Genomic DNA, 14,003 nt, shown 5'->3' on the forward strand with positions numbered 1-14,003 from the left:
GTAACAACAAGCACATCCAGTTTTAGTCGGTTGTGGGGTTGATCGACGACAGGGGTTCCACAACTTCAGAGAGAGAGAGAGAGAGAGAGAGAGAAAGAGAGGCGCAAGGGTCCAAGTGCTGTCGTGCTCTTAGATCGACCATCGAAAATACCGTACGACGGCAAAACTTTGGGTTTCCTCAACAAAGTGACTGCCAAGAACAACGTCTGAGAACATGCTCTCATTGTAGGTGCGCGGGTTTGGTGACCTGAGGGCCTCTGCACGCGTACAACGCTGAAGAGCTGCTGGCCTGCTGCACGCCAAGCCGGTGAACCTTGTGGTGCATTACGTGTTTTGTATTCTGGGCTGAGCAATCTTCCCTAGAATGGTAAATACTGACAGCCCTATTCTTGCTGGCTCTTGTTTATTACATCCGCACTTTTGAGCCCTCTTCCCATCCTCTACTTCATTTATCGAATGTTTGTGGAAGCCGGCGCATTCCTTGATCGTCGTACCTGGACCGGATGCTTACCCGGGGCCTTCTTTGCAATTGTTTGTATGCTCTGCCACCTCGGATCCCGATACTGTATCCGTAGGTAATGCTGTAATGGCTCCGGCCCGGGTTGTCCATGGGATAGGCCCCCTCCCCCTTTTTTTGTCCCTTCTGGTCCCCTCAGACTCCAAAGTCGCCGTGGCCGCAAATATCGAAAACATTCTGGTTTTCTTGGCATTCGTGTACCCATATGCTTCTACTTCTAGCACAGAGAATGTCCCTGTCCATCCAAAGAGCACGAATGCAACCGCGACCCGAGCTTTGGACGTGCTCGGCCTATTTACAACTCTGCGTTGGTCAGGTTGCTTGTTCACTTCATACTAACCGGGTCATTTCCCCGGCGGTTTATAACCTGTGTGGGGTGTTAAGAGGTGAGCATACATTTCTGAAAAGGTGCGGGAAACATGAGGGGGAGTGCCCGCCCGGCAACTATTACGCTGCCACGCAGACATTCATTGAGAGCTTACATTGGCTGGCTAACTGCTTTGGGTTTAGTAAGCAACCACCACACGCTGTTCTCCTCTTTCAGAAAGCTTGGTTTGCATTTCTCTTTCTCACTGGTTCTCACCTGTCGACGATGAGTTTCCTGGTGGATTGATGGACACTGGTCAACAATTCCCGAGTCTCGAAACTCTACCTGATTGGCAAAACATCGCAGTCTGCATTATGATTGAGATAGCGACATGAACCCAATCTGTCAGATCACCGTCGATCACACCATATAGATCAATAAGGGAAGGGGTGGGATTACGCAGGATGCCTTGCCTTTCCGGCAGTGTTGTGAGGGATGACACTGACAAGCACTGTTTCACAACCGGGAGTCGCCCTTGGTTCAACTGTTTTCCCATGGCTTCTCTATCCAGTAGGGGTGACCCAAAGACAGAGAAGAGAGCATGGATCACTACTCCACGGCTGCATTAGACACGGAAAGTTCAATATGGACACTGCCCTTGTCTGTCAAACAGTCATTTCAACTTGTCAGCGGCTCGGTAAGACTCTCCATGAGCATAGTGGGCTGGGGACGGAGATAAGTGCCCGACTGACGGAGATGGCCGTCCCATCGCACGGAGACGGTCCTTCAGCCCCCCACCCGGTGGCCGGAGACAAGAATAATCAACACTACGACCTCGCCTGTATGTTCAATCGATTGGATCTCAACCCCATTTATGTTCTACACAAACCAGGCCATCAGAGACGAAATAATAGCCAAGAACATATGCCGTGAACAATGGCCAAGCTTTCCATTGCCATGCGGACACCGCACCGCCCCAGGGTGGTGGATTAGCCGGAGGCATAGCGCAAACGTCCCAAGTCACAGGTTACAACCCCGAAATAGTGTACATCGCAGAGACTGTGACCAGGGTATGGCGTCTTCTCTTTCCCAAGTTTTCCCTCCGTCTTTCTCTCCCGTTCCTCCCCCTCCTCCCAAGATCCCTCCCCATCCACCCTATTTCTGTCCTTCTGCCGTGTGCTCGTCCCTGGTGATGACCCGGGGTGTGGCACCGTTAATCCTCTGGGGGCGACTCGTCTGAAAAGTCTTGGCTCTGTCTGGATCTGTGTTTGGCTCTGTCTCCAAGTGCGGAGAGCTCTCCACCAAATTTGGTCACGGTCATGGTCCCGGCCAAGAGGATTGCGGGTGGTACCCGGTTGTGTTCCGTCTGTCTGTCTGTCTGTCTCTGTCTCTCTGCTGCTCTCGTCTCATGCATCAGCTCGCTCCATGTAGGGCCCCCAAGTATGCATCGCCATACTACTTATATTATCCTCCATGTCTCGCCCCCCCGCGTGCTCATGGCATGACATCTTATGATATCTGCATGTAGCCTACTGCAGGATCTCGAGTCTATTCTGCTTGCCCACTCACTACGTTGTCTGATACTACCTTTCTCTCTCAGCTCAGCTTGATCTTTGAAGCTCATTTACATTGTCTCAACAACACCATCTCTCATTGGATCAACCACTCCCTCGGCGCTCCCCCTCCAACTCAACCACAAGTCTCTGGCTCATCTCAACGCAAGTCTCTCGGACAAGGTTGGTTCGCCCTTCACATACCACACACACACACACTCTCACTCTCCTTCACTCAGCTCATTGGATCATCCTCCTTCCCCCCCCCCCCCCCCCTCTCTCTCTCTATTCCTATCCTTGCCTCCTTCGCTGAAGGCTCGGAATCTCTTTGCATATGCCGATTCTCGTCACGCATCACTAGCTCAAAACATCTTGCTTATACTCAAGTGACACGACCAGTCCGCAAGAAAACTCCAGGTTACACTACGGCATTCGGCGTTGGCCACCACCATCATCTTGAACTCTCAGACTCCCAAAGTCCCTACCAACCAGCTCCAATTCGCATACCATCGGCCGGACAGGAAGTCAGGACATTCTACATTCGATCCTGCGGCCTTGTGTTCCCACCTACGTCGACACCGGCATCCTACCTTCGCAGCCAAGGACGTCCGACAACTTTGACGTCTGTCGTGCGTTGTACACAGTCAGAAATCAGCTTTCCTTTTCCAGTAGTGAACCGGCCCGGCTTGTCTACCTCGCAGCAGGAACGAGCGTCAGTCAAGGGTCTCATATATCACTACTCTTTTCGGGGTCGAAAAGCTACAGCTGGGCAGGTCTCAGCCAGGTTGCGTACGCACAGCATCCGGACACAGGAGCAACACGTACCATTTTCCTCCTTGCACACTAGAATCAGCTATTGCGTCCTTCCCGACTATCGAGTCGTAGTCGAATTACTAGATACCCCGCAGCGTTGCTCTTACATTGAGTCCGGCTGCCTTCAGTGTACATTCGATCACAATGGCTTTCCATGACCGTAAGTACCCGACCACCTCCCTTGGGCAACAGAGTCCTCTATCAAGACAAACATGCTGACGCTCCATCGTCATGGATAAAGAGAACAAATTCCTCTACGCTCTGAGCTCCAACCAAGCTTGGGCCGGATACAAATCACACCAAAACCCTGCCTTCTTCAAGAACCTTGCCTCAGGACAGTCACCTTCAATCTGTAAGTTCATCATCTACGACTGCTAGCGTTGATGCTCTCTTCCTTTACTCCTATGACTAACGGATTTCCGTACAAAAATAGTGTGGCTAGGATGCTCTGATTCTCGTGTCCCCGAGACAACAATCCTGGGCCTTCAACCCGGCGACGTCTTTGTCCATCGCAACATCGCCAACATCGTGGCCCCGACAGACATCAACACATCCGCCGTCATCGAGTACGCCGTCGCTCACCTCAAGGTCAAGCACGTCGTGCTCTGCGGCCACTCGGCCTGCGGCGGCGCCAAAGCGGCGCTGGGCGACTCCCGCGTCGGAGGCGTCCTCGACACCTGGCTCACTCCCTTGAAGACCGTCCGCGCCCAAAATGCAAAGGAGTTGGACGCCATCAAGAACGAGGACCGCAAGGCCGTCCGCATCGCTGAGATGAACTTTGAGACCGGCGTCAACGTGCTCATGGCCAACTTCACCGTCCAAGAGGCCATCAAAGAGCGGGGTATGACTGTTCACGGCTGTATCTTTGACATTGCCAGTGGCCGTATCCGCGACCTTGGGTTCGGAACCATGGGCCCCGGTGCCACTCGGAATGGCATTATCAAGAACGGAAAGAACGGAGGTGGGGAAGAGGAGATCGTCCGCGGTCAACATGCCCAGCTCGTGTTTCGTGACAGCGGAGACGCCCACATGCAGGTTCGTTGAAGGTGGGAAGGACGACAATGCGATGATGGTGTAACACCAATGGGCTCCGTCTAGGTACGGTGACCACTTGTCTCAAGTTAGCCAGTGAGGGGGCGATGTTTGATTTTCTTCTTTGGGTTCTCATTCTTGTACTGAAAGTTATGCGAGGCGCAGGAAACGGAATGACAGGCAAAATCAAGGCCACAAAGTCATGCAAAGATATCAAGGGGCGTCATAGGTTTTTTGAGTTCATGTGATAATAATAGGGGTATTTTCCCATTTCTCTATGGAGCCATGTATGAACAGAGCCGTCTTTGGATTCCTGGAAACGTGAAATGGTATCCTTGCCAACGTGCTCGCCTCAACCCGGCGTAGATCAAAGGGAGTGAGAAATCGAAGTAGACAGAGATTCTTCTATCCTGCCCTCAGCCATGCCCCAGTCCCTCGAAGTCAGATATTGGGCCTCATCAAATCGTACTCTCCTGAAGTGCGTGGAGAATTTATGCAGCGTAGACAAGCTTGAAAATGTCGTTGAAGACGAAGTAGTTGCCTAAGGAATCACGCAGAAGCTGGAAAGCCTGGGTGTAGCTCATGGGGCGCTGCTCCTCATCGACCTGTTTTTCTTGGTTAGATAACACTTGCAATGGCGGAACAGCCACAAGGCATGTTGTATACGGACCAAAAGCTGGCCAGTGACGAGGATGATAATGCCGCCCTCGGTGGTGGGCTGGGAGTCGAGGGTGGTGACCTGGTGCTTCACCTTCTCGAAAGGCAGGGACTGTGGCGCAGGGGTTAGTAAGTCGACTACAGGCGGCGCATTGCATTTGCGAGTCTCTTCGGGAAATACGCACGGAGAGCTTCTCGACGATGGAGTTGACACCAAGGGAAGAAGCAGACTCGAAAGTCAGCATAGACCCCTCACGCTGTTGTCGATGTTAGCGAGGGCCTAGATTACTCATATGGCATTATGGTTCTCACGTAGAGGCTGGCAAGTTGCTTGCGGTCCGTGTCGAACTGGTTGTAGTAGAACTCGATGAACTGCTCTGTTTGCGTTGCGGAGGCCGTCAGTATGCTCAGTGTCGAAGGGCAAGCAGCGGCATCGCAAAGCAGGCTTGTTCGGCTTTCGGGTATAGGAAGCACTCACTTGCGATTTCCTCGAAGTCTGCGAAGAAGTATCGGTCAGCTATCTACCCATTTACTTGGCTCGATGACGAGCGAAAAAAAAACACGGCAATATCATAGAGATGCGGGGCAACACGCAGAGCGAGCGCGCGCGCAAGTACAATAGCTGGGGCAGCGATGGGGACGATTGGGTGCATTATTGACTTACTGGTCGCCATCTTGTCTGATTTGAAAGGGGTAGCTGTGTTGAAGACGAGGAGGTTTCGAGTCGGAGGGAGGGGTCGGTTTGTTTACGGTGGACTTTGAAGCGATCGAGACTTTTGTCGGAGGAGAGCTTTCGCCGGTCGCCAGGCTAAGCAACGAAGGAGGGGTGATGGGTAAAGAGGGGCGGGGGACTAATACAATAGAATCGAATGGCAGGGGCGCGGCGCACAGCGCACACGCAACGGAAGGCTAAGGTACCTTGGGCACTGCGTCACTGCGGCCAGGTACCTAACGTCACCTGTCGGGCAACTTCCAGATTTCAGGCATAGGGCAGTCAGTACCTGGCCGGGTCTTTGGGCTTGGAAGTTGGGTCCCTAATATTGATGGTAGCGGGGGGTTCTGACATCTGTGACCTACTGGGCAACCCCTTCAAATGTTAGAATGCGATTGTGCAAGAATTGAATGGCAGCTATTGTCATAAATGGCGGGGTGATCCTTAATTCGAGGGATAGATGCAGATAAACGTTCCTCGGTGGGGCGGGGAGCCGCTAATTGCCTAAGGCTCAACTCGTCTCCATCATCTGAAGTAAGCGAGCCTGCTCCGCATGGGCCGTGCACCGCTGAGATCGACTACAAAAAATCTTTTCCGTTTCCTCCAACAGCCAAAGTCTCCTTCACCTCGATATGAAGGACGACCCAACCCGAACGAGTATCGACCTTTTATGAGCATCTCAATGGTCAACTGTACTTCAGTACGCAGCTCGTTCATGGTTCTCCTCCATGCTCTGCCTTCACGCGATGCGACTGCTTCCCCTCGGATTCTTACTCACCACAATATGCACACAGAACCCGCATTGCTCGGTAAGCTCTTGATCTCATTTTTTCTACACACACTAGACCCTTTTGCGGGTTGCTACGTTGATGATCAACTCTTCCATTAAGAACGGCCAACAGAAAATACTATGTTGATTCAAATATATCAAGCTCAACAGTCTGAATGTAGCTTTGAAGCAAAACTTTATCAAACGTTTGTTAGCATGAGAGCACTAGCTAACATGGACACAATTAGATTTTTGCACCTTGACATTGGTCAGCAAATCTGCTAGATTAAGAAGGACGTGTAACCTATTCATCTCTGTAGAATCAATGATTAATAACTCAGAAACTCGCTTCTCATCTGCATGTGCCTGCTGTGCTGCTAAATAGTGATGTGTTTCCCAGTTCGTCACCCGAGATACTGGACAAGCAAAATGGCGTGACACGTCAAGGGCGCGGAAGAGGTTCCGACGTCTGAAACGACTGTTCGTCGATCTCAATCGGCATTGTGAACCTGGAGTACTAGTGCGGTGAACTCGAATAGAGGAGAACTCGGGCGTTCTCAGCGCATCTGGTGCTGCTGCTGTTCTTCGGAGACGACCTTGGCAGACATTAGCAGAGCCAACAATTCCCGTCAGCTAGCTGCAAGCTGCTACCTGTCTTGCAATTGTGAAATTCATCTAGATACCTGTAGGTGTAGCACTGCTTCCTGCTTGGATCTGCCACACGTTCGTCTATAACTGTGATCATTGTAACCGCTGGAAACAACAAGCCCGCAATCACCGTATACGCTCAAACTAGGCCAGCGACTATGGCAAAATGGGATAGTCAATCCTCCAGATTTGACGTGGCTACGATTTCTCAGGCCAAAGATGCATATTCCGTGACTGGCTAGGTAAAGTACGGCTTTCTTAGTCCTCCAAGAGATTGAGTATCTCGATGACATCGTGAACAGCAAAACTTAATGACAAGAGTGGGATTCGAACCCACGCCAATTACTTGACTAGCACCTGAAGCTAGCGCCTTAGACCGCTCGGCCATCTTGCCTGTTTCGTTACTATGCCATAGGGTGAAGCATACGATGTACGGGGTTGGTGTACAGGCGTGAACGTGAACACACGACCTTGATCACAGGAGAGGGCTCGGGCTCGGAAGGCTTTGTGTATCAATAGGTCAGTGCAGAGTTACGTCACGTAGCTTGTTCGTAGACCACATATGGCCTCCAAATAACATGATCTGCCTGTGGTGGTTCTTAATCTCTGAACTGGCCCTGGGGAGTGTATCTCCAGTTCGAGATATAAGCAGGCGTATCTCCAGCACCACCATTGCTGGTCGAGTAAGCACCAAGGAAGACACCTATGAATGGTCAGCAGAAGCTCTTCTCTAGCAACAGCAAGAGGCTCACCTGTAAATCCCCAGCTCACTGCATCGTTAGATGCATAGACAATGGTCTTAGCCTGGGAAGCTGCTCCAGCCGGCCCAGCAGAGAACGAGTAATGCGTCATGTTCACCGCCTTGATACCCAACCTCAGTGGTTTACCGGCCCAGTCTTCTGGCACAGGTGCCACAACATTCGCAGGAGCAGGAACATGCGATATACCCCTAAACCGAAACTGTAGCTTGAGATCACTCGGATTCTTCCCTGTCGTCAGATTTTGGCCCGGGAAGGCTTGAGTACTCGCGCTCGCGGGCAGCAAGACAACACCTAGGTCAAGATGATGGTTTTGCGTAAGAAAGACCGCAACGCCGGCCTCTTCCTCTTCCTTTGTGGGTTGAAAGTCCAGCTCGACGCTATAGGCAAAGAGTGTGTCTTGCTGTCTTCTTCCAATGAACGTCTGCCCTTCCGGACCCGCGTAGTTTCCGTTGAGAGCAGTAAGGTTGATTTTGGAGGGTGTTAGACGTAAGCTATTGGGCTTCTCAGGGGGCGAGACTGTGTATGAGCTTTCGATTGGAAACCGCCAATATGTGAGGTGGTCTGGAATGGTCGAATTCGGGGCAAAGTCAAGAGCGTCGCCTTCGACTTCTCCCAGCGAGATCAGTTGGCTAGGCCAGTTAGTAGAGGCCAAATGAGGATGATAAGAGATGTAATCCATACCCAGATCCCTCAATATCCAGATTCTCTAACGGCATTTCCCAGCCACTCATCTTCCCTTCGATAGGGCTGAAATATGGCCATCCCCCCTCGCTCCACGTTGCCGAAGTCATGACTGTCTCACGGCCCATTGGAAAATTGAGCCACTCTGGTCCTGCTCTCGTGGATAAAGCGACGCACCACCTGGTTCTCATTAGCTACTTGAAGGACAACGGTGGAGCTCCTCACCAGTTGCCAGAGGCATCTTGGAATAGATCGGCATGTCCGACAGTTTGAACTGATATTCGTTAACCTCATCTTCAAAGAAGAACCGAAAAGAAAGCATTATTGGCGCTTTACTAACAGTAATTGGTTGTGATGGCATTGGTCAAGACAGGGTTCAGCGGGTTTGACTGGTACGGGCCGCCAACATTCTCTGAGCGGGCCATCGTAACCATGTGACCGAGTCCAGTGCCGCCTATCAATCCGCTATCAGCTCTCTGGACACATTTACTGTTCATCTGGACTCACCTTCAGCAGCCAGTAGATAGTAGTAGCCATCTTTACGGTATATGTGTGGTCCCTCCGGTGCCTAGCTCGTTGTTAGTCCAGCCGAAACCTTCAGGGTTCCTCTCACTGACCAAGCCGCCCGTTCCATTCCAGATAGTTCTCCATTCACCAACTTGACCGGTGTTCAGATTGGCCTCCGCCTGTTGAATCCACGGCCTTTTCCCCATAGTTTTAGCTTTCTTGACTTCTCACTTCTCGTCAGAGGGATTCTCATATCCGCAACACTTACCCAATCTTCCAGGCATGGGCACCATTGATATACGTCTTTCCATCATCGTCCCAGAATGGCTCCGTATCATACCCTTCAAACTCGAAATGAACTGCGTCGGTCCACGATTCCGGGTCAAAGGGATTTCGCGCCTTGAAGATGATCTTGAACCAAGAGGTAAATCAGAAAACGTCAAAGAAGAGAGCGTGGATTGGGACCATACATTGTCCCATCTCGAAGCATCTGCCGCGTCTCTGTCATCGTCTACGAGAGTCGTCACAAGCCAAAACGTATCATCATGGTAGCGCAATGTTGGCGCCCAGATGCCACTTCATTGCGTCAGCCAGGCTACGCATTTCGACATCAGGAAACTTGCCTCGTGGACCGATTTGTCTCCGCGAGTCTAGGGAGTTGTTCTCTTCTGTTCAAGACATGCCCTAGACTATGTAAGTGAAAACGTTACCCTCTCAAGTCATCAGAACATACCGACTAGTTTCCAATTCTGCAAGTCCTTGCTAGCATGAAGGGGAAGGCCGGGGAATGCATTGAAACTGGATGATGCGCAGAAGAAGGTATTATTCCACTCAGGGACGAAAATACAACTAGGGTCTGGATGGAATCCTGGAATTATTGGGTTGTAGAAGGTCGAGTTGGATCCCAGTGTGGTTGAAGAAATGGTCAACCACACGGCTGCTATTGCAAGTGACAACATCTTGTCTACTACAATGCATATAAAATGCCCTTCCCTATAACATGACACTTCGTAGGTATCTTCGAGACTACCTGGGCGACTTATAGGCGAACTGGAGAGCCATGGCAATCACAGTAAACCTGCTCGGGCGATCTAACAACGAACAAGCCCAGTACCAGTCCCCCGCATCGTTGGTACAGGGTGACATCATCCGGGTAAATAGCAGACGTAGGGTAAATAGACAGGAGTTCAATTGTAGACTTGTCTAGCATTCACCCGGAGTCGTATAGTCCTCTCATCGACTCCTTTCCGCATGAGTTTGGTGGGTCTAGGAGGATCGTCTGGGGCATTGAGCATGATGGCGATCGCAGATACATGCGGCTGGGAGGAGAGGAGCAGGTGGTAAGAGGAGGGGGCGGGGTGGGATCGAGAGTGTTGGCCCATTACTACGCTGCGAGCAGCCAGATCCGAGCCAGCAGATGCACTGAAGTGGAAGACACAGTGTGGACGTCGAGTTGCGTATCCAATGGGGAAGAGACGGGTTTCACGTGGGCCTTTGCTGCCTACAAGGAAAGATGACGCCGAGCCGTTTCCCAGAGGCATCGTCTCCCTGTATCGCGACGAGGGCGGGGTGAGGAGTCCTTGTTTTCGACCGTCGAATTGCATGCAGTCTATATTCTGTGTCCCAAGGCCCAGAAATGCAATGGCCATCGCATTAAGCCTATACTACAGGCACCAATGCCTGCAAAAAAAGAATTGAAACCCGAGTTCGTGTAACGGCATGAGTTCTTTACTTCAGTAATGCATCTCCCTTAGCAACGCCGTACCTCTTTCACCAACGGAGATCGGGATGTGCCTCCTAAACGCCATCTACCTTATGCAGGGCAGCCGTTTTGACCGTCTCGCTCGATCTGCACCGCATCTTTCTTTCGCTGGCCTGTTGCCTCCATCCCGGCGCGGCGCCACACCCGCCGCCCGACCCCGGAGGACTACCGGTCCCATAAGTACGAATCTTCCAAACCAACACCTAAAGCTCCGACTCTGCGCCATTCGTCTCCACGGCCATAGGACTGCCATTTTGCGCCTGACGTTGCGCTGCACGGAGACGCGCGTTACCCGGAGGAGCACGCCGACGGGGTGTAGGCCGGCCGTTGCCGTTCATGTTCTCGTCGTCCTCATCTGAATCGTGCTCATCCGCATACAGACGCGCCTCGTCCAGCTCAGTCATGCCATCCGGCCTGTCCCTCAACCACTGCATCCGAGGGCCCGACTTTGCAATCTCGGAGACGCGGAAACCGTAGATACGGGGTTCGTATATACGTCCAGCGCCCAAGCCCGGTGCAATGTTCTTAGCGTACATGCCGTTGATCATCTCGAGTGAATCATCGTTGATGCGTGCACCGCCGCTGCTGAGAACCTCAGCCCCACGCTTAGTGAGGTCGTATTCCGGGAAAGTGAGTAGGAAGAGGGCACCAAAGGTACGGCCGAAGAATGCACCGTCGACAGTTTGGAAACGGCTGTTGGGAGGGACGTAGACGTCGAGGCAGGAGGGGCAAAACAGCTTCACAGTGTCTTCGCCGGGAATATCAGAGAGACCGACAGGGAGTGTTCTCGCTTGGTCGCAGTTGGTGCGAGGGCAGCAGCCGAAATGGCCCAACTCGTACTTCTCGCTCATCTGTTGAATACCCGCCCTCGAGCAGATGAATCGCTGATGGATCAATCCGTAAAGCATCTCGGACGACGACTCGATAACGCTAAGGTCGCTAGCCATGCGGCTGTGTTGTCTCCGGTCGTGTCTGGGGCCGAGTCGAGCCTGATCTCCCGAATCGTTCTCGTCTTCGTCTTCATCTTCCTCCTCCTCTTCGTCCTCGTCCTCTTCAGGCTCCACGTCAAGAATCATCTGTGCAGGTCCAGTCAGTATTGACGTCTATGGCGCAGCCCGGGGGCTGAAAAGGTCGATCAAGTTCCCAATCGCAAAAAGCAGTATTTAGGCATTAAAGAAAAAAACCAGCATACCTCGAGTGCCTCCTTGTACATCGCGACCTGGTTCTGCAGGCCAGTGAGGTTGAAGTCATCCTCGATGAACTCCTCAGAAACCTCAGCGAAGTATTCATGGCCGAGTAGAGAGCAGAAGGAAGATATCCAAGACTCCGGGGCCCCCGAAGAGGTGGACATGTCGTCGAGGTAATCCAAGGTGATGGTATTGACGGGGTGTCGTTTAAAAATGGGTTGGTTTGCGACGTGGGCAAGCACGCGCGATACAGTCGTCGGATGGAGGACAGCGATGGTCTCCGAACAGCTGCTTTGGATATCGATAGTCTCCCAGCAGGGGCGCAAAGGTGGCGGGGTAGTTGGTGGGCGTGACGGGTCAAGTGCGGCGCATGTCGAGCGCGAAGGACGACGTCGGCGATGGGGAAGTTGCAGAGTCGAGGGATGATGTCGCGAGCGGTCGGATGCTGGGCCCTTAGCAAAGTTGAGTTGCGATACAGAGAAATCTTTCCCCTTCCTTTTTTTGGCGGCAGGGAAGAGAAGCGGTATTTGGAGCCTCTCAGCAAAAGCTGTAGTTGTGGTGGGTGGGCTGTGGACTGCGGTGCCTCACGAAGCCCAGCCCGCTGAGATTACGTCCAATCACTGTGCTGGTCTGTGCGCGCTCGATTAGTCCTTCGGTGGGCGGGCCTGCTGTTGTTCCCTTCGCCGGTCCTTTCGGTGAGACCGCTTCCTCTCGCTTGCTCCATTGCTGTTCACCGAGATGTCTTTTCTATAGGTACGTAGCCACGTGATGTCAAGTCAAATTACTTGCTCCTCTTTCCCAACCCAAGGTAGGTAGCTTGCTGACCACTTGTGTTGCTATACAGAGTTCGTCTTTCTTTCTGTTGAAAATTTTTGGCCTTTGGTTACGATCTCACTCTCAGACATGAGGCATCTTGTCCGGGGGTGTTGCCGCGCGCTCAGGTCACCCCAAACTCATCGAGGGTTCTCGACGGTGAACTCGGTAGATGCTATCAAGTCACCATTTGACGCAGTCGACATTGATGACTTCCGAAAATCGTCATTCACACCAGGGAAGCCACTTCTATTTCAACAGTCTTCCAAACCCGGTTATCAGAGCTCCTTCTCGGCGTCTTTAAAATGGTTCGCGCAAGACGAGGCCATCCAATCTCCAGCCCCTAATCAGGGACCAATTGCCAAATTTACTCCCTACCTGGACCGCTTCGCCCACCATATATTCCCATACGAATTCATGAGCCCTCAGACCACCGAAGATTCTGGAGTTGTAGTGAACACCACAACTCAGTTCCTTGCATGGCTCGCATCTGACCCGGATCCCATGGGCGCAGTGTTAGCAGGCATCGTTCACGCAGCATCCAACCCAAACGCCTCGGAGCCAAAGTTCTCGTCCTTCGTTGCGCCCCTACAACTCCTCCTAAAGGCAGCAGAGTTCAACAGCTTGCACGAGAAGAAGATCAAGCAGCTGTACATAGCTCAGGCCCAACTCCCGGATCTGCCTCTAGAACTCCAGGAAGACCTACCCATTCCACGCATAGTCTTGGAAGCCGGTAAAGGCGACGTCTATAATTCGAGCGTATGGCTCGGGTTGGAACCGACATATACTCCGTTACATCGCGATCCGAACCCTAACTTATTTTGCCAGCTTGTCGGCAGTAAAACAGTCCGCTTGTTACAGCCGTCATCTGGCGATCGGCTGTATCGTCAGGTACAGACCCAGCTTCAGCAGTTGGGGAGTAGTCGCATCAGATCGACGGAAATGATGGAGGGCCGGGAGAGGGTAGCAATGAACACAGCTATTTGGGGATTGGACAGTCATGAGGATATTATAGAGGCCCATTTAAGTCCGGGAAATGCTCTCTTCATTCCAAAGGGCTGGTGGCATAGTGTCAAGAGTGGGCATCATGATGGGAGGTTGAATGCCTCTGTGAATTGGTGGTTCAGGTAGGTAGAAGAAGACTCAAAAATGTGTATTAAAACTCAGCAATTCTAGGCTTTAGTTCCTCTGTATTTGATCCTTTTCAAAGACAGTCCCAAAACTATTTTTTTGCGTGGCTAATGATCTGACTTATGATACTTCGTACAGGCGTACTTCCACGAC

At 52.0% G+C, this 14,003-nt stretch overlaps 8 protein-coding genes and 1 non-coding gene across 9 annotated transcripts; 5 read left to right on the plus strand and 4 right to left on the minus strand.

The window, feature by feature from the left end:
* The first annotated feature begins 473 nt into the window (after nucleotides 1–473).
* Nucleotides 474–1,278, plus strand: BDP55DRAFT_147911 (uncharacterized protein). The gene has a single exon (XM_060565591.1). The coding sequence runs from the start codon at nucleotides 723–725 to the stop codon at nucleotides 1,128–1,130; it is 408 nt and encodes a 135-aa protein (XP_060429711.1). The 5' UTR covers nucleotides 474–722; the 3' UTR covers nucleotides 1,131–1,278.
* A 672-nt stretch (nucleotides 1,279–1,950) lies between these two features.
* On the plus strand, nucleotides 1,951–3,488 carry BDP55DRAFT_148036 (uncharacterized protein). The gene is made up of 4 exons (XM_060565593.1): nucleotides 1,951–2,251; nucleotides 2,425–2,560; nucleotides 2,777–3,350; nucleotides 3,432–3,488. Exons 1-3 carry the CDS (start codon nucleotides 2,144–2,146, stop codon nucleotides 3,346–3,348), a joined length of 816 nt encoding a protein of 271 aa, XP_060429712.1. The 5' UTR covers nucleotides 1,951–2,143; the 3' UTR covers nucleotides 3,349–3,350; nucleotides 3,432–3,488.
* BDP55DRAFT_663513 (carbonic anhydrase) lies at nucleotides 3,328–4,477 on the plus strand. The gene is made up of 2 exons (XM_060574892.1): nucleotides 3,328–3,542; nucleotides 3,624–4,477. Exons 1-2 carry the CDS (start codon nucleotides 3,422–3,424, stop codon nucleotides 4,232–4,234), a joined length of 732 nt encoding a protein of 243 aa, XP_060429713.1. The 5' UTR covers nucleotides 3,328–3,421; the 3' UTR covers nucleotides 4,235–4,477.
* BDP55DRAFT_663515 (nuclear transport factor 2) lies at nucleotides 4,478–6,000 on the minus strand. Its single transcript, XM_060574893.1, has 6 exons — nucleotides 5,544–6,000; nucleotides 5,358–5,375; nucleotides 5,192–5,256; nucleotides 5,065–5,136; nucleotides 4,893–4,991; nucleotides 4,478–4,827 (listed from the first exon to the last, which is right to left on the minus strand). The coding sequence occupies exons 1-6, from the start codon at nucleotides 5,551–5,553 to the stop codon at nucleotides 4,714–4,716; spliced, it is 378 nt and encodes a 125-aa protein (XP_060429714.1). The 5' UTR covers nucleotides 5,554–6,000; the 3' UTR covers nucleotides 4,478–4,713.
* A 164-nt stretch (nucleotides 6,001–6,164) lies between these two features.
* On the plus strand, nucleotides 6,165–6,846 carry BDP55DRAFT_663521 (uncharacterized protein). The gene has a single exon (XM_060574894.1). It carries the CDS (start codon nucleotides 6,262–6,264, stop codon nucleotides 6,478–6,480), a length of 219 nt encoding a protein of 72 aa, XP_060429715.1. The 5' UTR covers nucleotides 6,165–6,261; the 3' UTR covers nucleotides 6,481–6,846.
* A 474-nt stretch (nucleotides 6,847–7,320) lies between these two features.
* BDP55DRAFT_t173 lies at nucleotides 7,321–7,402 on the minus strand. The gene has a single exon. It is a non-coding gene; the product is annotated as a tRNA-Leu (tRNA).
* A 52-nt stretch (nucleotides 7,403–7,454) lies between these two features.
* BDP55DRAFT_148043 (glycosyl hydrolase) lies at nucleotides 7,455–10,030 on the minus strand. The gene is made up of 11 exons (XM_060565594.1): nucleotides 9,691–10,030; nucleotides 9,581–9,641; nucleotides 9,428–9,533; nucleotides 9,226–9,368; nucleotides 9,068–9,152; nucleotides 8,958–9,018; nucleotides 8,791–8,904; nucleotides 8,676–8,724; nucleotides 8,451–8,630; nucleotides 7,761–8,398; nucleotides 7,455–7,711 (listed from the first exon to the last, which is right to left on the minus strand). The coding sequence occupies exons 1-11, from the start codon at nucleotides 9,914–9,916 to the stop codon at nucleotides 7,608–7,610; spliced, it is 1,767 nt and encodes a 588-aa protein (XP_060429716.1). The 5' UTR covers nucleotides 9,917–10,030; the 3' UTR covers nucleotides 7,455–7,607.
* Nucleotides 10,031–10,922: 892 nt separating this feature from the next.
* On the minus strand, nucleotides 10,923–12,070 carry BDP55DRAFT_552054 (casein kinase II regulatory subunit; the record flags this gene model as incomplete). The annotated part of the gene is made up of 2 exons (XM_060569168.1): nucleotides 10,923–11,795; nucleotides 11,912–12,070. The coding sequence occupies 2 exons, from the start codon at nucleotides 12,068–12,070 to the stop codon at nucleotides 10,923–10,925; spliced, it is 1,032 nt and encodes a 343-aa protein (XP_060429717.1).
* Nucleotides 12,071–12,631: 561 nt separating this feature from the next.
* Nucleotides 12,632–13,955, plus strand: BDP55DRAFT_663525 (JmjC domain-containing protein). Its single transcript, XM_060574895.1, has 2 exons — nucleotides 12,632–12,659; nucleotides 12,751–13,955. Exon 2 carries the CDS (start codon nucleotides 12,810–12,812, stop codon nucleotides 13,848–13,850), a length of 1,041 nt encoding a protein of 346 aa, XP_060429718.1. The 5' UTR covers nucleotides 12,632–12,659; nucleotides 12,751–12,809; the 3' UTR covers nucleotides 13,851–13,955.
* Nucleotides 13,956–14,003: the final 48 nt, after the last annotated feature.

The sequence above is a fragment of the Colletotrichum godetiae genome, assembly GCF_030913485.1.
Source record: "Colletotrichum godetiae strain CBS 193.32 chromosome Unknown BDP55scaffold_20, whole genome shotgun sequence".
NCBI classification, from domain to species: Eukaryota; Fungi; Ascomycota; class Sordariomycetes; order Glomerellales; family Glomerellaceae; genus Colletotrichum; species Colletotrichum godetiae.

What these genes read in the sequence shown, in the direction of transcription:
- BDP55DRAFT_663521 (XM_060574894.1), top strand. Translation starts at nt 6,262, where the DNA reads ATGAGCATCTCAATGGTCAACTGTACTTCAGTACGCAGCTCGTTCATG.
- BDP55DRAFT_148036 (XM_060565593.1), top strand. Translation starts at nt 2,144, where the DNA reads ATGGTCCCGGCCAAGAGGATTGCGGGTGGTACCCGGTTGTGTTCCGTC. An exon ending in CATGCATCAGCTCGCTCCAT is followed by an intron (nt 2,252 to 2,424) that starts GTAGGGCCCCCA and finishes TTTCTCTCTCAG; the next exon opens with CTCAGCTTGATCTTTGAAGC. An exon ending in ACGCAAGTCTCTCGGACAAG is followed by an intron (nt 2,561 to 2,776) that starts GTTGGTTCGCCC and finishes TGACACGACCAG; the next exon opens with TCCGCAAGAAAACTCCAGGT.
- BDP55DRAFT_663513 (XM_060574892.1), top strand. Translation starts at nt 3,422, where the DNA reads ATGGATAAAGAGAACAAATTCCTCTACGCTCTGAGCTCCAACCAAGCT. An exon ending in AGGACAGTCACCTTCAATCT is followed by an intron (nt 3,543 to 3,623) that starts GTAAGTTCATCA and finishes GTACAAAAATAG; the next exon opens with TGTGGCTAGGATGCTCTGAT.
- BDP55DRAFT_148043 (XM_060565594.1), bottom strand. Translation starts at nt 9,916, where the DNA reads ATGTTGTCACTTGCAATAGCAGCCGTGTGGTTGACCATTTCTTCAACC. An exon ending in GGAATGGAACGGGCGGCTTG is followed by an intron (nt 9,019 to 9,067) that starts GTCAGTGAGAGG and finishes ACAACGAGCTAG; the next exon opens with GCACCGGAGGGACCACACAT. An exon ending in CTATCTACTGGCTGCTGAAG is followed by an intron (nt 8,905 to 8,957) that starts GTGAGTCCAGAT and finishes GCGGATTGATAG; the next exon opens with GCGGCACTGGACTCGGTCAC.
- BDP55DRAFT_147911 (XM_060565591.1), top strand. Translation starts at nt 723, where the DNA reads ATGCTTCTACTTCTAGCACAGAGAATGTCCCTGTCCATCCAAAGAGCA.
- BDP55DRAFT_663515 (XM_060574893.1), bottom strand. An exon ending in AGCAACTTGCCAGCCTCTAC is followed by an intron (nt 5,137 to 5,191) that starts GTGAGAACCATA and finishes CATCGACAACAG; the next exon opens with CGTGAGGGGTCTATGCTGAC. An exon ending in CCATCGTCGAGAAGCTCTCC is followed by an intron (nt 4,992 to 5,064) that starts GTGCGTATTTCC and finishes CCTGCGCCACAG; the next exon opens with TCCCTGCCTTTCGAGAAGGT.
- BDP55DRAFT_663525 (XM_060574895.1), top strand. Translation starts at nt 12,810, where the DNA reads ATGAGGCATCTTGTCCGGGGGTGTTGCCGCGCGCTCAGGTCACCCCAA.